Here is a 21751-nt window from a genome sequence, read left to right on the forward strand (position 1 = left end):
GGCCCATTACATCCACTCTTTATTCCATCTAAGCCATGGACCCACATTTCAATGGATTTTGTGGTGGACTTGCCCAAATCCTCGGTGATGACAGCCATCTGGGTTGTCGTTGACAGGTTTTCGAAGATGGCGCACTTCGTTCCATTGGTTGGGCTGCCATCGGCCAGACGCCTGTCTGAATTATTTATGCTACATGTTGTGCGCCTCCACGGGTTGCCACTTGATGTGGTCTCTGACCGCGGATCCCAGTTTGTGGCCAAATTCTGGAGGGCATTTTGTTCCGATCTCCAGATTTCTGTCAGCTTGTCGTCAGGCTACCATCCGCAGTCTAATGGGCAAACTGAAAGGGTGAACCAGTCCTTGGAGCAGTTCCTCAGGTGTTATGTCTCCAAGTGTCAGACTGACTGGGTTGCTCATCTGTCCATGGCAGAGTTTGCCTATAACAACGCGGCTCACTCTGCTACAGGGATCTCTCCCTTCCTTTGTGTGTATGGGCATCATCCTAAGGCCAATTCTTTTGACCCCCTGGATTCCACGCCTGGTGGTTCCTCTGTGGTTTCGGTCCTTAGAGGTATTTGGAGGAAAGTGAAGAAAGCCCTTGTGTCTGTGTCATTAGTGACCAAAAGGGTTTTTGATAAGCGGAAAAGACCCTGCAGCTTCAAATTAGGAGACTTCGTCTGGTTGTCTACCAAGAATTTGAAGTTGAGACAGCCATCTCATAAGTTAGGCCCCCGGTTCATCGGTCCTTATAAGATCACTAGGGTTATCAATCCGGTGGCATTTCAGTTAGATCTACCCCGTTCTTTGGGTATCAATAAAACATTTCATTGTTCCCTTTTAAAACGGGCGATTAATAATCCTTCTTCCAGTGGAAGACCTTCCCCTCTTCTGATACGTGGCCAGAGGGAGTTTGTTGTTGAAAGGATTCTTGACTCCAAGATGGTTCGGGGTCGGCTGTCATTTTTGGTGCACTGGAAGGGGTATGGCCCGGAGGAGCGGTCGTGGGTGCGCAGTTGTGATCTTCATGCCCCCAGACTGTTACGCTCTTTCTTCTCGCAGTTCCCCGATAAACCCGGTGGTAGGGGTTCTTTGACCCCTCGTCAGAGGGGGGGTACTGTTAGGGTCTCCGGCTATGTGCTGCCATGTCGTCATGGCAACCGGGAGACAAGTGCTAGCGGAGTAACCTGAGCGTAGCTGATACTCCGGTTCAGGTCTTTTGCTGTGCAGTGGTTACAGGCTCAGTGCACGGCAGGGGATCCGGTGCTGGTTTTTGTGCTCACAGTCTGTGAGGTCTGAGTGGGGCGTGGACAGCACCTGCTATATAAACCCTCTTCTCAGGTTAGGCAGATGCTGCTGAATCTTTGTTGGTTAGTCAGTTCCTGAAAGCTAGCTAGTACTGTGTAAATTTTGTATTTGTTTGTTGCTTACTGCAAATAGGCCTTGGGATTTGGTATTACACTCTGCCAATCCAGACCTAGCAGTAAGACTGGAGTCAGTCGTTTAACCTGCTGGGGTTCTTTTGCTACTCTGTGAACCTAGCAAGTTTGCGGCTGTATTCTCAGACTTGCCTGCCAAAATCCTTTCTCACTGTGCAAGGTGTTCAGGTGTCAGTTTAGTGGCAGTAAGCTGAACCAGTGCACTGCAAGTGAGGACTAGGATTGTGGAGACTCTCCTTGTGTCTATTATTCCATCTCTGACCAAGGAGTTTACTGCCACACCCGTTGGTAACCCTTTAGGGTTTTGCTGTTGCCCTTAGCAACAGCATTTCGGGTTCTCTACGTATTAAATCACTACATCTCACTTCTTTCCATCTGAGCATTCCTAATACTAGGGAGACACCCAGTTTCTTAGCCTTTGGGCTTCTCTGTTCACTTTGTGTTTATTTTGTTACCCTATCACCTTCTGTGTATGTAATGTCATATTCCCCAGTCTGTCTGTGAGTTCATTTGTTTTGCATCCCTCTCCGTTCAGACACCAGTACATTCCTGCTGGCACTGGTGTGCATAACATACACCAGCAATATTTGGAACAAGACTTCCAGAATGTATGTAGCCTAGCTAGAGTTAAATATAGTCTATTAAGGAGTTTGATATGCATCTCCATGTGATTCAAGCACTTGGACATTCGGTAGGAGGAAATAAAAATTTGTTCCCACTGGGCTTCAGATAGGGGAAGATCCAAGTCTTGTTCCCATTTCAGCTGCGCATTAGACTTTGTAGTAATAAGCAAGCTGACAAGCGTCCTGTACCAAAACGAGATGTCTCCTCTGGAGTCACACAGAGATACACGCGTGAAGACAACCTGAGATAACGGGTTCGGGGGAGCCACCTGTTTAGGCAAACCTTTGTACAAGTGGTGAATTTGGAAATAGTGCAAAAATTCTCCACTGGGGAGATTATATCGAGACTGGAGTTGAGAAAACGATAGCATAACATTACCATCCAGAAGATCCCCCAAGACAGTCAAACCACAAACAAACCAGGTAGAGAGATTTAAATTAGGGATTAATTTAGCTATGGCTCGTAGTGAGACAGTAGGATAAGGAAATTGATGCCCAGGCAGGTGAGTCACCAACTTATCCCAGATTTGTAAAGCTGTTCTAGTGGTAGGGAGGAGGGTAATAAGCGGGGTCTAGAGTTTGGGTGTATCTTAAAAAGGTCTTCTAAGGGAATGTCCAAACTCCCAGTACGTTCAAGAGATACCCATCCCACTGCAGGCGCCCCACTCAACCAGTATTTTAGCTGGGCCAGCACACATGCCTCCTGGTCAGGCATATCTAGCCCTCCATTTCTGCGAGGCAGAATCATTTTGGACCGAGCCAATCGGGGTGGCCGTGCCTTCCAGATATAGCGTAGCATTGTAGCTCGACACCTATCAAGGTGCGTTTTAGGGAAAAGAAAAGGTATGGTTCGGTATAAGTACATGAGTTTAGGTAAGAGGGTCATTTTGAAGGTTGCTAGGCGGCCAATCCACAAAATATCATAAGATAGCCAGGACTTAGTCAGGTCTAAAAAACTATTAATGAGTGAAGGTAAGTTAACATCAAAAACAGAGGCCGTAGAAGGTGGGATTTGGATCCCCAAATACTGAATCGAAGCCGAACGCCAGTTATATGTATATTGTGATTGAAGGGTGGACACTATGGGAGCTGGAATATTAATGGGGAGAGCATCTGTCTTTGTTGTATTAATTTGATAAAAGGAAGCTTCACTATACTGTCCTAAGATAGCATGCAAACATGGAAGAGAGGATAGCGGGTCCGTAACAAACAGAAGGACGTCGTCCGCAAAGAGGCACAACTTGTGAGTAGTAGTGCCAATAGTCACCCCTGGGAAGCCCTCAGACATCCTAACCATCTGAGCAAGGGGTTCTATACCCAACGTAAATATTAAGGGTGATAGAGGGCAACCCTGTCGGGTTCCATTCGTAATAGGGAATGTATCGGAGAGGAAACCATTGCTAAATACCCTTGCAGAGGGGGAGCTGTATAAAGATAAAATCGAAGAAAGAATATGGCCACTAAAACCAAACTTGTCCAGAACCGAGGACATATATTGCCAGTTCAGTCTATCAAACGCCTTCTCGGCATCTAAAGAGAGCAGGAGAAGGCCAGTTTTAGAGGGAACAATATCAATCAAGTCAAAAACTCTACGGGTATTGTTAGAAGCCTGTCTACCAGGCACAAACCCAAATTGGTCGTAGGCAATGAGAGATGGCAGAAAGGCATTTAAACGAAAAGCGACAAGCTTGGCAAAAATTTTAATATCGCCATTCAATAGTGCAATGGGCCTATAATTTTGGCAATGCGCTGGGTTTTTATCTGGCTTGGGTATAGTGATAATTTGAGCCTCCAGCATTTCTGTAGGGAAAGCACCAAGAGAGGAGACTGAGTTATACAAGGAGGTCAGGGTGGGTGATAATTGGTCACAGAGAGAAACGTAAAATTCATTAATGAAGCCATCTGGACCGGGGGCTTTATTATGCGGGAGTGATTTCATTACCTGAACTACCTCAGAGGGAGTCCACTGGGCATTTAATGCCTCGAGTTGTTCCGCCGAAATGGAGGGGAGTTTGACGTCAGCTAGGAAGGATCGTATAGAATCAGGAGTAGGTTGAAAAGTAAAGGGATCAGAAGAAAGATTGTACAACTTGGTATAATATCTAGCGAATTGGTTTGCTATGTCATATGGATTGGACACTTTACCACCCTGAGGAGAGATCAGATGTCTAATCCTATTACGAGCCTGGAGAGCACGGAGCTTGCTAGCCAGCATTTCCCCCGGCCTATTACCAGTCAGGTAAAATTTCTGTCTCAACCTATTTAAAGCAAACTGGGTCCGTCTCATAAGGAGTTTCTGAAGTTGACCTCGGATATCCTTTAATTCCCTACGTAGGGCCCTAGAGGGGTGGAGCTTATTCCTATGTTCAACGTCCTTAAGTTTAGATTCCAAGGCTTGTTGTTGTTGTATAGCTTGTCGTTTGAGTCTAGCATCGGCTTGGATCGCAGTGCCCCACACAACAGCCTTAAGGGCACACCAGAAGGTCGTGGTAGAAGTATCAGAGGGAGAATTAGTTTCCATATAGAGGGAGATGCAATCATCAATCGCTTTTTTAGATATAGGGTCAGACAGCAGGTGGGCAGATAGGCGCCACGGCCGAGGGGGAGTAAATTGGTGGCAAAAATTCCAAGACCATAGGAGAGGAGCATGATCTGACCAGGAAATAGGTAGAACATCCACCTGTGCTGAGTGCTGCAAAGTCCACTTATCGCAAAGAATAAGATCTATGCGAGAATAGGAATTGTGCACTGGAGAGAAATACATATAATCTCTCGAAGTTGGGTTCTGAACTCTCCACAAGTCATACAGGTCATATTCTGCCAGCAAATTACGGAAGGCTAGTGATGGGCCAGCTGGAGCTGCAGACATCTGGAAAGGAGATCGAGGAGATCTATCTAATTTAGGATCAAGTACTAAATTATAGTCGCCCAACATAAGCAGGGCACCCTGACGTACCCTCGCAATAGTCGAGCAAACTTTTCTAAGGAACGGGACTTGGTTAGAATTGGGAGCGTAGAGGGACACAATCGTAACCATTTTATCCTCCAATTTTCCAACTAGAATGAGAAAACTACCATTCTTGTCAGCTATCTGGGACAGCAGTTCAAACGAAATAGAGCTCCGAAAAAGAACAGCCACTCCATTTCGCTTGAAGGGGCCATTTGCAAAGAAGCCAACTGGGTATCTCCGGTCTTTCAGAGCCAGGGGACCTGCTGACGAAAAATGTGTTTCTTGCAAAGCAACTATGTCAGCTCTGTGTTTATGAAAAGTGGACAAGGCAAGCCTGCGTTTATTGGGGGAGTTCAACCCTTCAACATTCAATTAATATATTCGTACCATTTAAAATATAGAAAACGCAAAAACAGTTGACATCCCAAATGGGGCGGGGGGGGGGGGGGGGTTTGGGACGGACGACAAACTAGGGAAAAAAGAGGAAAGGACAGGCAGGAAAAACCAAAAGGGCCCAATATATCGGGACCGCATTGCTACTGCGGGGGAAAGGTATGCAGTAGAAAAAGTATGGGGAGGTGGCGGTAGTATCACCACCCGGGGTACAAAAGGCACATGTATACCTGGAGCAATAACGTATAGTCAAACTACAAGTACCAATAAGGGTACCAACAAGCACATAAACAAATAATTTAAGGGACTAGTGAGATACCCTCATGTGTACAGTAATAAGAAAAAGAAAGATGAACAAGATAGAATCAGAGGAAAATGCAGGTACACATAGTAATATAAACAGCAAATGAAGGAACCAAAAGCATACACATATATAACAGATAAACTCACGTATCCAGTATGCATTATAGGGGGGACTTTGTCCCCTACCAAACATGAAGATCAACAAGGAACTACATTAATTGGGACATAGAGTACTCAGTCAGGTCGCAGTCCACTCACGGGTAAGTGGCAGGCGAGGTTTCAAAGTAGAGGGCACTTTGACCGAAACATCCCAGTCGCTAAGCAGCTTAATCCCAGCGTCCAGAGTGGCAACCACGTAGGAGGAATTCTCATGGGAGATCACCAATTTCACTGGGAAGCCCCATCTGTATCTAATGTCATGAGAACGTAGTGCCTCCATGATAGGAGCCAGAGCTCTACGTTTAGAGATGGTCAGTGCCGAGAAGTCAGGAAATATTTGTAGACCCCCAAGCGAATCCGAGTCAGACGCAGATCTACCAGCTTGCATTATCCGTTCCTTGGTCGTGAAGAAGTGAACACAGAGGAGGGTATACCGAGTGTAGGAGGCGGAAACCGACCGCGGTTTTGGAAGCCGGTGAATGCGATCGATGAGAAGATCCCTGTCGTCCGCCCCAGGGAGCAGTTTGCGGAAGAGGGGCATAGCATAGTCCAGAAGTTACGAATTGGCCACGAGTCTGGGATACCCCGGATTTTAATATGGTTTCTCCGCGACCTGTCCTCTACATCCGCCATTTTGTCTTTATACGACTCTATCTCAGCTTGTTGTCGGTCATGGGCCGAAATAAGGTCATTATGCGAGGACACCAGGTCCTCCATTTTACGTTCAAGATGGTCTGTACGATCACCTAAAGCAGATAACTTCACTTTAACTTCACGGATAGCGAGAGAGAGGTCTTGAGTGAGCTCAAATTTAAAAGCTGCAAGGACTTGACACAGAGTCTTGACAGTGAGAAGATCCGTAGAATTAGAGTCCACCCCAGGGACCGATAGGGAATGGCCAGAGCTCTCCTTAGTACGGTCAGGTTGACTCGAGGGGATGGAGTTCCCGGCAAGAGATGAAGGCGGGAGCGCTTCCTTAATTTTTTTAGGGGGCATCGTTAGAGGGCTGCAGTTGAAGGAATAGATGAATGAAACTGAAAGGCCAATGCGTCACAGCCCCTGGAGGCAGATTAGTATGCTGGTTCCAAACAAAAGCTAATATGTATGCATGAGAACCCCGGGAGAGGCGTAGAGAGGACAGATCACATCATATCCCTATCCAGCCAGTATTACATGCAGGAGGTCTTCGCAGGGTTGGAGAGAGAAGACAAATATGAGAGAGGCACAACAAATCCCAGCAAGGGGGTACTCACAGATCCAGAACAGGAGATTCCAGCAGAAATCGGCAGCACCACCATGTAATGTAATATAGACCCCAGGGGAGATGCAGTAGTAAAGATTAGAGGAGAGCCCCAGCCAGATAACACTGGTCCTGGTCCAGCTCAGGGTTCAGTTTCAGCCTCAGAAGGGGACAGAGCTGCAGAGCTGCACAGACTGGGAAATCCAAGATGGCCACCGGCTGTGAATGTCTTCTTTCTAGCTGGAGACAAAGGTGGATCCCAGGCACACAGGAGTGAAAGAACAAGAGCCCACGGGTCCTCGGCCTCTGGGAGCCCCCAGAGACCCTTCAGGAGCCTGCAGGGAGAGGTAGGAGCCGTCCGGCGGAGCCACGTCCTGTTTTTCCTGGTCCCGGAAGTCCGGCCCGGGTAGGCTTGAAAATTTAGTCCCCGGCTTCAGGGCAGGAGGTAGGCCGCAAACTGCGGGAGCCTCCAGGAGAGCTCCCCGATCCCGCGGACCTCACCAACCGGCCATCGCACAGCAGCAGGAGTGGGGAAGAGGACACCAAGCGGAAAGGAGCAGAGATGGGTGTGCAGGGAGGGAGAGAAGTGCCCGAAATCCCAGAGCTCTGTTTAGACACTTCCACACACAGCAGCAGCTAGGCCACACCCCCTGGATTTCCTCTTTTACAGGTGGGAGAAGGACATGGATGGCATGGATGCATTTGATGTGACCGCATCAGTGAAAGCCTAGCTGGCTGCAGTCGCATCCCATTCAACTGTGCTAGGTAAGTGGTTAAGGCTTGCTACCCTGCATGTTAAGCCTCAGTTGGCGCACTTAGGGCCTGATTCAGCATGGATCGCAAAAGCAAAATCTTTCTCTAATGGGCAAAACCATGTGCACTACAGGTGTGGCAGATATAGCAGAGTGCAGAGAGAGTTAGATTTGGGTGGGTTATTTTGTTTCTGTGCAGGGTAAATACTGTCTGCTTTATTTTTACACTACAATTAGGATTTCAGTTTGAACACACCCCACCCAAATCTAACTCTCTTTGCACATGTTATATCTGCCCCACCTGCAGTGCACATGGTTTTGCCCATTAGAGAAAGATTTTGCTTTTGCAATCCATGCTGAATCAGGCCCTTAATGCAGATTTTTCCTTGAAGCCTCAGGAGCTACAAGGAAAAATCCAGGTTAAATGCACCTCCTGGGACTAAACGAGTGGGGTAACCCACAGATTCTGTGACTTAACGCAGAATCTATGGGTTAACTTGCATTAACTGCGAGTTTTCTGTGTGGAGAAATTTACTAAAAACTGAATAGCCCCGAGTGCAAAACTCTCTGAGCTTTACCAGCATGGTAAATACTATACTGGACTGACTGGGCTGGCAGCTTATAAATAAAAACAGCTAAGATTGGAGCAGAATGGGCAGCATAAGCATTGCAGTACATCAGCCTTTATATTCCTGAAAGGTGTTTTTTGTTATAACTGTTTAAAACTTTTTTTAAAATGTCCCTAAATTATTGATTTTCTAAATGATCAAATTATGGGGGTCATTCCGAGTTGTTTGTTCGTTATTTTTTTTTCGCAACGGAGCGATTAGTCGCTAATGCGCATGCGCAATGTCCGCAGTGCGACTGCGCCAAGTAAATTTGCTATGCAGTTAGGTATTTTACTCACGGCATTACGAGTTTTTTTCTTCGTTCTGGTGATCGTAATGTGATTGACAGGAAGTGGGTGTTTCTGGGCGGAAACTGGCCGTTTTATGGGTGTGTGTGAAAAAACGCTACCGTTTCTGGGAAAAACGCGGGAGTGGCTGGAGAAACGGAGGAGTGTCTGGGCGAACGCTGGGTGCGTTTGTGACGTTAAACCAGGAACGACAAGCACTGAACTGATCGCACTGGCAGAGTAAGTCTCGAGCTACTCAGAAACTGCACAGAGAAGTCTTTTCGCAATATTGCGAATCTTTCGTTCGCAATTTTGAGAAGCTAAGATCCACTCCCAGTAGGCGGCGGCTTAGCGTGTGCAAAGCTGCTAAAAGCAGCTTGCGAGCGAACAACTCGGAATGAGGGCCTAAGTTAATAAGACATGTAAAACACACAATTGTTGTATGTAGTAAAGTCGATGTTCCTCTTTCTTAAGGCTACCTTAAGGGGGATACACACGGAGAGATCAGTGTTTAAAATCTAAGCAATCTGACTAGATTGCGATAGCGCTGCGCGGTCCCGCGCATCGCTATCCTCGATGCTAGATTGAGCATGCAGGCTTAATCTAGCGGGTAGCTCACTTCAGCGCTGTGTGAAGTAAGCGCCCCCCCCCCCCCCCCCCCCGTCAACTCATCGCACTGTGCTGAGTGGGGAGAGAGATGTGTGCTGAGCGGTCTGTGTTAAGATCGCTCAGCACACATCTCTCCCGTCAGGACTGGCCTTTAAGTCATGAATGAGATTAAACAAAGCTGTATTATTACATTATTATACACAGTGGGCCTGATTCAGATGTGGATGGAGTTGCTATCACTGCTTCCATGGAAGCAGCCACGATAATATTTATATGGTAATGAAGCAGGAGACATCACGCCTCCTGCTTACATTAGTGATGTGATGCATCCCAGGACGCATCACCAAATCATCTGCGACACCATCATTGCAGATACAACAGAGAGGCCAGGAAATCTTCATCCTCCGATGGAGATTCTGCCCTCGAACCTTCCCCACAACAGCGGCGACATGCCTCTGTTTTGGGAAACAAAGACTGTCACCCCCCCCAATGGTATCAGACTATCAATCACTGGCAGTCTGATGCCTTAATGCATCCTATATTGCAGACTTGTACTGCACATGTACAGGTCTCTAGCACATGCTCAAAGTGGTACTTTGTGCTATGCGCAGCAACTCCGTCTACATCTGAATGAGATGTACTGCTCACAGAATCTGCTTATTCTGAAATTACATATATTATTACAATAATAAAGTTCTGCACATGTTAATTGATCTGTGTCTTATGAGCTGATTAAAGTAAAACAAACACAGTGAATTTAGACAGCAACACACCCAATTTATAGTAACAGCATAATTAAGAAGATAAGTCTATGACTTCAGATTTTACTTTTAGAACGTCAATATTTTATTTGCTTACATTAGATATCCATTTAGTTTGTGCACAGCTACTTGTAGGAGATCACAGCGTCGCATCACTTAAAGTAAGTAGAAGAACAATACCCTGTGGGTGTAATATATTCCTGTACAGAAAGTCCATTGCAGTGGGAGTGTGACAGATGATTATTTTGAGATGTACAGCCACTTTGTCATTCACCATACTTTATAAATTAGAAGATATCTTCCATAAAGTATCGAGCATGAATAAAATGGCATTTTAAAATGTTTTAATAAAATATTGAAGCTTTAAATTCAGAACTGCCAGGCATAATCTTTTGCTGTTGTAGACCTACGTTTTGTGGGATGTAGTTTGAAGTTGACAGTGACAATGCTGACATTAATGATTTCGACATTCAAGATGTTGACACCAGAAGGTCGACATTTTGGTTTAAATGTCAACATAATAAATGTTGACACTTCAAAAATGTCAACATTGACAGAATACCAACAGTTGTATCAGGCTTGGGGTTAGAGTTACCGTTATGGCTAGGGGTAGACAGACATAAAAAAGACAGTGTCAACATTAGTTCCCTAGCCCCTTCACCTTATTGCCCAAGTGCTCCATGGCTTGCTCTTGCTACCTGGACCCAATGGGACTATGTTGAGATAGCAGAATGTCCCAAATGCGGCCCCACCACTCTCTGGTATATTTTGCCTGATTCCAAGGACTTTTCTTTCACTTTTGGTGGAGTATCTTTAGCCATGCCCTCTCTGTTACTGCAGCCACCACTTTTTCACTCTGATGCTTTGCAGTCCCCACCACTTTTTCCTCCTTCCACTTTTCACTTCTGGGTCCTTCCGCAGTAGCACTAAGTAGTTTAATATTGTTTCACACCAACACTTTGCGCCTCTTACCAGTGCCCCGTCACCTGTTTCATACACTCCTAAGAAAACTCTTCAATTCCTCTAACTGGCTTTTGCAACTCCCCAAATTTTCCCTGACATGATCGCAGCAGCAAGTTTGTTAGCAAACGAGCAAAACCATGTGCACTGCAGGGTGGGGGTGGGGGGCTGATATAACATGTGCAGATAGAGTTAGATTTGGGTGGGGTGTGTTCAAACTGAAATCTAAATTGCAGTGTAAAAATAAAGCAGCCAGTATTTACCCTGCACAGAAACAATATAACCCATACACTGGCGTTTCTATCATGGGTGCAATGTGTGCGATGCACACAGGCCCCTGGGTCCAGGGGGGCCCACACCTGCACACATTGCACCTATATTTTCATACTCATACTCAACTCTCCAAAGTTCAGCGCTGGGCTCTGCAGCTGCCGTCGTCGCGGCCAAAAAAAAACATCAAAAGTGGCCGCCGCACATGCCAGTTTGACTTTGTCTTCAAAACATGGCAGGCTCCATGTTTCGGGAGACCTGTGCATGCGCAGTAGACTCCGGTATATTTCCGGAGCCTACGGCACCGTGAAGAGGAGGGGGCCCACCCGGAGTGTGCACACATGCCCCCTCCCCTCTTAAGACACCCCTGAACCCACCCAAATCTAACTCTCTCTGCACGTTATATCCCCCCCTGCAGTGCACATGGTTTTGCCCATTTGCTAACAAATTTGCTGCTATGATCAGGTTTAAATTAGGCCCATACTTTTTAGCAGCATGGCACCTTCTGGCCAGTGTATTATTTTTAAACATAATGTAGCATATTTTAGGAATACAATAAAATAATGCAGGCATTGATCTAAGCTATAAGCATGTGTTTTCAAAGACGTATTGTGGAAGAAAGAACATTCTGTAATTTTCAGTAATTCCACTTGTATTTGTCACTTGCTGAAACATTTATGTACTACTGTACTTACAGCATTCCGCTGCCCTCATGTCTGAATCAAACATATTCAGCCCAAACTTCTCATTTTGTTTCTCAAAATGTTTATCAAGCTGCTGAGACCATCCATTGTTGTCTCCTGCAAGTAAGGAAAAAGCAAACTATGATAATAAGCTCAAAGAAAAAAAAAACAAGAAAAAAAATAAAAAAAAAATTCAAGAAATATCAGCCAAGCATAATACAAATGTAAACTGATGAGAGGTAATAATACACATAAAGGGGTATATGTAAAAAAAGCTTCTAAAACAGAGAATTGGTGATGTTGCCCATAGCAACCAATCAGATGCTCTATTGACATTTAGAAAAAGATAGCATCTGATTGGATGCTATGGGCAAGGGCAACATCACAAATTCTCTATTTTAGAAGCTTTTCTAAATTTACCCCGAAGAGTCTCATTCGGAGGTGGTTGGATTTGCACTTATGCAGAGTGGGACATAGGAAAGTGTGCATAATAATTCTTATGTGAAATTGCTCTGTCCAGAAAGTGGGCGTAGACTGGCGTGTTTTTGACACTTATGCCCACCTGCAATCTGGAGAAGCAAAAGTGGGATAGATCATGTGTTCTAACATAGGCTAAGTACAGTAAAGGAATAACCAGCAGAACACGCATACAGTATATGCTTGTTAGGTGACCGATCTTTTGCACCTGCTGCAGGTCAGCTGGATGGTATACAGTCTCTAGGTCGACAGTGTCTAGGTTGACCACTATTGGTCGACAGTAACTAGGTCGACAGAGTTTCTAGGTCGACAGGGTCTCTAGGTTGACATGTTCTAGGTCGACATGTCAAAAGGTCGACAGGAGTTTGTTTTTTTAAATTCTATTTTTGAACTTTTTCATACTTTACGATCCATGTGGACTACGATTGGGAACGGTAACCTTGCCCGAAGCATGGCGAGCAAACACGGTGCACTAATTGGGGTTCCCGGTCACTGTACGGCGAAAACGACACCAAAAAAATATTAAAAAACTCATGTCGACCTTTTGACCTGTCGACCTAGACCATGTTGACCTAGTTACTGTTGACCAATAGTGGTCGACCTAGACACTGTCGCCCTAAGTGTGGTCGACCTTCCATATCACACCCCAGCTGCATATACACATTGAAGTAAATGCCTTGTTGGAAATCTGGCATAAATGTCGTCAATGCAGAGGTGGATGCATAGTTTACAGTAATTTACACCCATTTTGCAAAAACTCTGCATCATCCCCCAGACGTACACAGGGAAAAGAGGCACAGAAAATAGTTATTTATGTGCATATGCTGAATAAGATGCTTATCAGGAATATTTACTCTGTGAATATGTCTACAAAAAGAGTGTATACGTATACAGTATAGAGATAACATAGAGATGTGATGTTACAGTGTAAAGGTCCATATAGACGGGCCGATGCAGGAGAGATGTGTGCTGAGCGAACCGCTCAGCACACATCTCTCCCGCCGCTCAGCACAGCGTGATGAAGTCCAGCGGGTGAAGTGAGCGACCCGCTATTGGCCTGCACGGCAGGCCAATCTAGCACCAGCGATAGCGATGCGCGGGGCTGCGCATCGCTATCGCTGTGGGGGCTACACACGGAGCGATCTTGCTGAAAATCTAAGCAATCTAGTCAGAGTGCTTAGATTATCGCTCCATGTGTACCCCCCTTTAGTACTATATGCTAGTCTCACATCCTATTTTGGGACAATAAATCTATGTACAGTAAGGAGGTGTTATATACACTTCTGAGAATTGTCTTGGGCTCTCCTGGTCCCAATTAGACCATGATGAGAAAGTTTATGACTACAGAGAGTCATGCTCTCCTATACCTTGTATGACCGGAGTATTGGATGTACTGTTACAATGTTATTCGCTAAATATAATTCATAATGACTTATTACAGAATGAATACACTCAGAATATAATTATGAAAAGCTATAGGTGGAATGCCCATCCTATAAAATGCTTATAGCTTGCACTTACCTTGTCCTAGCTCAATTGTCACACCCTATATACCGAACATATACAGTATCATTCTCATTTTTATTCCTATTGCAACAAATGACCCCTTCACAAAGGCTTTATGACCCTCTGCACTAATACCAAGGGCGTAGCTATCATCGGTGCAGGCAGTGCAGCTGCTATGAGGCCCAGAGCTGAGAGGGGTCCACCTTCCCTGTCAAAGTTACATGTGTTATATACATTTTTCACCATTGGGTAGTACATAGGGGTCCTTTCAAACTTTTTCCATGGGGCCTGCAGTATATCTAGGTATGCCCATGGACCTGCTCATTGTAGTGTGGTATAAAATGAGCTGGAGGGCATTTTAATGTTATATAATATGAACCGGGACACTGTAATGAGGCACAATATAAACGGGGAACACTATGGGAGATACTCAAATGTTTGAAAAGTCGGTTGGGTGTCTGTTTTTTCCTGTCTATTAGATAGGAAAAACAGACACCCAACTGACTTTTAAAACAACTGAATACCCCCCTATATATCATAATGTGAATTGGGGGTACTGTGTGGCATTATGTGTACTAGCAGCTCTGAAATGTGACATAGGGTGAACTTAAGCACTACTGCAATTCATAAAAGAAACTAGGGCACTACTATGGGGCATAACATTAAACAGACTCTACTATGGTTCAGGAAATGAACTAAGGCACTGTTATAGGCTTTTAAAAACATTGGGATGGGGCCCCTACAAAATGTTGCTATGGGGCCCACAGGTACTGTAGCAATCCACACTCCAGGTTTTGGTCACTCTGGATATTAGGGCAGCCGCATTGGTGCTGTAATGGGGGCATGGGTGCTGCATGGGTGCTGCATACCTCCCAACTGTCCCTATTTTCGCGGGACAGTCCCATCTTTATGGGACTGTCCCGCTATCCCACTTGCGGGCTGCAGTGTCCCGCTGTGGGGGAGGGCTCCTGTCATAGACGCTGAATAGATGCTGTGCGCACAGCATCTATTCACAGGAGACAGAGGTACTGGGGGCATAAATGTGCTGTTCCACCATTGGATTAATATTTTGTAATTTAATGTAAGGAAGGCCTGTATAATGACTGAATTAAATGAATTTAAAATATTCATGTGAAAGTGTAACAACTTTATGGAAGTATGACTGAAGTATATGTGTGCATTGGGTTTCTAAAATACAAGTAGCCAGCTGAAATTCATTTACTGATTAACCAAGCATGTTTAAAAGGAAGGAAATGCTGCCCAGCTACACAGTTTTGAGAAAGTCCCAGTGCATTGTGGGACAAAACGCATTGACCAGAGCAGCAATTACTATCCTCCAGACTTCCTCCTACCACCTATTGAGCCCACCACAGCTCTATACACAGCAGGGACATGCAGTCAGCTATTTATTGGCTTGGGAGGCACTAGCTAGCACCAGAGCCAGATTTACACGCAATATATGAGCCAAAGAGTACATCTGGGCATTATACACAGGTGTAGCAGTATAAACTCCTGGAAATTTGGTGAGTTTTGATCAGAGATGTGCGGAAAAGATAGTCAGGTGAGGCACTGCCTCCCCTGCCATAGACTTTTTACTCCAGAGTTTTGACTATAAAAATGATTAGAATAATGCAAAGAAGATATTTCAAACATATTCTTTGTATTTTTCATATACTTTATATAGTCAAACCTCTGGCACAAACGTTAGTATGACAGGAAAGGCTCTGCCTCACCTGCCTCACCCCAACGCACGTCACTGATACACAGATATTGCCGCTGGACTCAGGGGGTAATTCAGAGTTGATCGCAGCAACAAATTTGTTAGCAGTTGGGCAAAACCATGTGCACTGCAGGTGTGGCAGATATAACATTTGAAGAGAGAGTTAGATTTGGGTGGGTTATTTTGTTTCTGTGCTGGGTAAATACTGGCTGCTTAATTTTTACACTGCAATTTAGATTTCAGTTTGAACACACCCCACCCAAATCTAACTCTCTCTGCACATGTTATATCTTACTCCCCTGCAGTGCACATGGTTTTGTCCAACTGCTAACAAATTTACTGCTGCAATCAACTCTGAATTAGGCACTAAGGGGGTCATTCCGAGTTGATCGTAGCTGTGCTAAATTTAGCACAGCAACGATCATGAACTCAGACATGCGGGGGGATGCCCAGCACAGGGCTTGTCCGCCCCGCATGTCAGTGCCACCCCCCCGCAGAAGTGCAAAGGTTTCAAGAGTAGCTTCCGGCCAGCGCAGCTTTAGCGTGCTGGCCGGGAGCTACTCTTCGCTCCCCGCACGGTCCGGCCACGCCTGCGTTAGCCGGACCACGCCCATGAAACGGCGGCCAAATGCCACCGTTTTGCCCCCTCCCGCCCATCGACCGCCTCTGCCTGTCAATCAGGCAGAGGCGATCGTTGCACAGCGATGGGTGGCCATGCGCCGGCGCGGAATTTGAACATTTTATTGTTGTTTATTGATGTATATTTTTGATGCATATTTCTGATTGTGATTGCATAATAAATGTGATATTATATAAATACAGGCCTTCCTGATATTAATTCTTAATACTTATTCATTTCTGAGGACCAATGGTTATACAAAAAATCTAATATATTTTGTTTATTATATGTGATATAAGTAACAAGTATCCACAAGTGCAGTGATCATCTATTTATTGTCAATTACTATAATAGTGTACTTGATGTCAGTGCACATACTAATACTGAGCCCGACACTTAATATGCTATGAATAAAAGCAGCAGGATTCATGGCCAATAAAGCATCCAGGAAAGTGTCAGAGTGCTGTTCTGGATTTTCTAGTCTGATCGATGATCTTTATTTAACAGCTATTAAGGATGCATTGCTCAGGCTCAATGTTCTACAACCATTCATATGAGTCTTTAGAAAGGATAAATGTTTCCTGTTTTCAGAGGATTTCTGCATTAACTATCCCATTATTAAGAAGGTACAGCAGCAGATATCTCCCTCTATTTTTAATTGCAAAACTAGTCCACAGGTTTCTCTGGGGACTATGGAATTGCCAATAGCTACTGCCATGTTTACATGGTGCTATCCATTATAGGGGGTCATTCCGAGTTGATCGTAGCTGTGCTAAATTTACGATCGTTAACTCAGACATGCGGGGGGGACGCCCAGCACAGGGTTAGTCCGCCCCGCATGTCAGTGCCGGCCCCCCGCACAAATACAAAAGCATCGCACAGAGGCGATGCCTTTGTATTTGAGGAGTAACTCCCGGCCAGCCGCAGGAGCTGCACTGTCCACGCCTGCGTTGGCCGGACCGCTCCCCCTAAACGGCGGCTTAATATCGCCATTCAGCCCCCTCCCGCCTAGCGTCCGCCTCTGTCTCAGAGGTGACCGCTAGGTAACGAAAGCTGCCATGCACCGGCGCACTGCGGCGCTGCTACATGCGCAGTTCCAACCCGATCGCTGCGCTGCGACAAACTGCAGTGAGCGATCGGGTCGGAATGACCCCCATAGTCTGTACACTACATTAACACAGATTTTTATACTGAGGGATCTGAAAGCTCCAAGTTTCCTCTCCATGTCCAAACAGAAAAGTAAAGTAATAACACTAGCTGTCACTTTAGTTTTGGGCTCTTATGGAAACCTGCGTATCTGCAAGAAAATGTTGATACCCTGCCCCATAAATAATTTTTATTGCTACAATATGTGGTAATAAAAAATTCAGTGGTCTATGTGCTAAGCCTTGGGGTCTATGTACTAAGGCTTGGAGAGCGATAAAGTGTGTTATTCATCGTTATGGGGGGAAGTGGTATCAGTGCATGTTATGTGCATTGATACCGCTTCCCCCATGTATTAATGTGGCAGTGTGTGCTGAGTGAAGCGCCCTTGTCATTATCGGCACAGCTATCTTTTATATAGCACACCGATATGCAGGTCAATGTATGACTGATCAGTGGCACGGACCCTTTTGACAGCTGCAGGTGTCGATGACCTATCTCCACAGCAGGGACAGCGATGTCCTTGGAAGTGGTGGATGCCATCTCCAGGCTGCACGTGAGATCCCACTCATGCACAGTGGAGCCGGCCGGGCAGGGAGACAGAGTGCATTGGCACCATGCTGATGCACTGTGTGCTCAGACGGGCAGCGCTCTTCAACAGACATGATGATGATACATCTTGTCAATGTACCTTCCTGCTTTGCCTCGGTAATGAGGTGAAGCAGGAAGTGCTATAGCAGCACAATCTGTGCCGCAATAATATATCTGCCACAAAGTACCAACCAACCAGCTTCTACCTGTCATTTTTCAAACACATGGCAGTTAGGTACTGATTGGTTGGTACTTTATCTCCTTCCACTTTATCTCTCTCCAAGGCTTAATACAGACTGCCTCATATCTTCTTGGGGGATGATAAATAATAGGCATCCTAAATGTAAATACAAGCAGCAGCCAGTACTGAGATACACAATCATACACAAAAAGAGTCAAGTATTTAAAGTCAAGGAGATCAGAGCTAATAACAGGACTGTATTCAAACAGAATGTATGAAAAGAGATAACAGACAGACCTGGGCTTATATTAGAGATGAGCGCCTGAAATTTTTCGGGTTTTGTGTTTTGGTTTTGGGTTCGGTTCCGCGGCCGTGTTTTGGGTTCGAACGCATTTTGGCAAAACCTCACCGAATTTTTTTTGTCGGATTCGGGTGTGTTTTGGATTCGGGTGTTTTTTTCAAAAAACACTAAAAAACAGCTTAAATCATAGAATTTGGGGGTCATTTTGATCCCAAAGTATTATTAACCTCAAAAACCATAATTTACACTCATTTTCAGTCTATTCTGAATACCTCACACCTCACAATATTATTTTTAGTCCTAAAATTTGCACCGAGGTCGCTGTGTGAGTAAGATAAGCGACCCTAGTGGCCGACACAAACACCGGGCCCATCTAGGAGTGGCACTGCAGTGTCACGCAGGATGTCCCTTCCAAAAAACCCTCCCCAAACAGCACATGACGCAAAGAAAAAAAGAGGCGCAATGAGGTAGCTGTGTGAGTAAGATTAGCGACCCTAGTGGCCGACACAAACACCGGGCCCATCTAGGAGTGGCACTGCAGTGTCACGCAGGATGGCCCTTCCAAAAAACCCTCCCCAAACAGCACATGACGCAAAGAAAAAAAGAGGCGCAATGAGGTAGCTGTGTGAGTAAGATTAGCGACCCTAGTGGCCGACACAAACACCGGGCCCATCTAGGAGTGGCACTGCAGTGTCACGCAGGATGTCCCTTCCAAAAAACCCTCCCCAAACAGCACATGACGCAAAGAAAAAAAGAGGCGCAATGAGGTAGCTGTGTGAGTAAGATTAGCGACCCTAGTGGCCGACACAAACACCGGGCCCATCTAGGAGTGGCACTGCAGTGTCACGCAGGATGTCCCTTCCAAAAAACCCTCCCCAAACAGCACATGACGCAAAGAAAAAAAGAGGCGCAATGAGGTAGCTGACTGTGTGAGTAAGATTAGTGACCCTAGTGGCCGACACAAACACCGGGCCCATTTAGGAGTGGCACTGCAGTGTCACGCAGGATGTCCCTTCCAAAAAACCCTCCCCAATCAGCACATGATGCAAAGAAAAAGAAAAGAAAAAAGAGGTGCAAGATGGAATTGTCCTTGGGCCCTCCCACCCACCCTTATGTTGTATAAACAAAACAGGACATGCACACTTTAACCAACCCATCATTTCAGTGACAGGGTCTGCCACACGACTGTGACTGATATGACGGGTTGGTTTGGACCCCCCCCAAAAAAGAAGCAATTAATCTCTCCTTGCACAAACTGGCTCTACAGAGGCAAGATGTCCACCTCATCATCACCCTCCGATATATCACCGTGTACATCCCCCTCCTCACAGATTATCAATTCGTCCCCACTGGAATCCACCATCTCAGCTCCCTGTGTACTTTGTGGAGGCAATTGCTGCTGGTCAATGTCTCCGCGGAGGAATTGATTATAATTCATTTTAATGAACATCATCTTCTCCACATTTTCTGGATGTAACCTCGTACGCCGATTGCTGACAAGGTGAGCGGCGGCACTAAACACTCTTTCGGAGTACACACTTGTGGGAGGGCAACTTAGGTAGAATAAAGCCAGTTTGTGCAAGGGCCTCCAAATTGCCTCTTTTTCCTGCCAGTATAAGTACGGACTGTGTGACGTGCCTACTTGGATGCGGTCACTCATATAATCCTCCACCATTCTATCAATGTTGAGAGAATCATATGCAGTGACAGTAGACGACATGTCCGTAATCGTTGTCAGGTCCTTCAGTCCGGACCAGATGTCAGCATCAGCAGTCGCTCCAGACTGCCCTGCATCACCGCCAGCGGGTGGGCTCGGAATTCTGAGCCTTTTCCTCGCACCCCCAGTTGCGGGAGAATGTGAAGGAGGAGATGTTGACAGGTCGCGTTCCGCTTGACTTGACAATTTTGTCACCAGCAGGTCTTTCAACCCCAGCAGACTTGTGTCTGCCGGAAAGAGAGATCCAAGGTAGGCTTTAAATCTAGGATCGAGCACGGTGGCCAAAATGTAGTGCTCTGATTTCAACAGATTGACCACCCGTGAATCCTTGTTAAGCGAATTAAGGGCTCCATCCACAAGTCCCACATGCCTAGCGGAATCGCTCCGTGTTAGCTCCTCCTTCAATGTCTCCAGCTTCTTCTGCAAAAGCCTGATGAGGGGAATGACCTGACTCAGGCTGGCAGTGTCTGAACTGACTTCACGTGTGGCAAGTTCAAAGGGCATCAGAACCTTGCACAACGTTGAAATCATTCTCCACTGCGCTTGAGACAGGTGCATTCCACCTACTATATCGTGCTCAATTGTATAGGCTTGAATGGCCTTTTGCTGCTCCTCCAACCTCTGAAGCATATAGAGGGTTGAATTCCACCTCGTTACCACTTCTTGCTTCAGATGATGGCAGGGCAGGTTCAGTAGTTTTTGGTGGTGCTCCAGTCTTCTGTACGTGGTGCCTGTACGCCGAAAGTGTCCCGCAATTCTTCTGGCCACCGACAGCATCTCTTGCACGCCCCTGTCGTTTTTAAAAAAATTCTGCACCACCAAATTCAAGGTATGTGCAAAACATGGGACGTGCTGGAATTTGCCCATATTTAATGCACACACAATATTGCTGGCGTTGTCCGAAGCCACAAATCCACAGGAGAGTCCAATTGGGGTAAGCCATTCCGCGATGATCTTCCTCAGTTGCCGTAAGAGGTTTTCAGCTGTGTGCGTATTCTGGAAACCGGTGATACAAAGCGTAGCCTGCCTAGGAAAGAGTTGGCGTTTGCGAGATGCTGCTACTGGTGCCGCCGCTGCTGTTCTTGCGGCGGGAGTCCATACATCTACCCAGTGGGCTGTCACAGTCATATAGTCCTGACCCTGCCCTGCTCCACTTGTCCACATGTCCGTGGTTAAGTGGACATTGGGTACAGCTGCATTTTTTAGGACACTGGTGACTCTTTTTCTGAGGTCTGTGTACATTTTCGGTATCGCCTGCCTAGAGAAATGGAACCTAGATGGTATTTGGTACCGGGGACACAGTACCTCCAACAAGTCTCTAGTTGGCTCTGCAGTAATGATGGATACCGGAACCACGTTTCTCACCACCCAGGATGCCAAGGCCTCAGTTATCCGCTTTGCAGTAGGATGACTGCTGTGATATTTCATCTTCCTCGCAAAGGACTGTTGAACAGTCAATTGC

At 45.9% G+C, this 21751-nt stretch overlaps 1 protein-coding gene across 1 annotated transcript in view; it reads right to left on the reverse strand.

The window, feature by feature from the left end:
• RXFP1 (relaxin family peptide receptor 1) overlaps nt 1-21751 on the reverse strand; it is a 589706-nt gene that overhangs the window by 280429 nt on the left and 287526 nt on the right. Inside the window, exon 3 of the mRNA XM_063920473.1 lies at nt 12047-12151. Coding sequence (XP_063776543.1) covers nt 12047-12151 — 105 coding nt within the window. The remainder of the gene's footprint in view (nt 1-12046; nt 12152-21751) is intronic.

Source organism: Pseudophryne corroboree, chromosome 1 (assembly GCF_028390025.1).
Source record: "Pseudophryne corroboree isolate aPseCor3 chromosome 1, aPseCor3.hap2, whole genome shotgun sequence".
Taxonomy (NCBI): Eukaryota; Metazoa; Chordata; class Amphibia; order Anura; family Myobatrachidae; genus Pseudophryne; species Pseudophryne corroboree.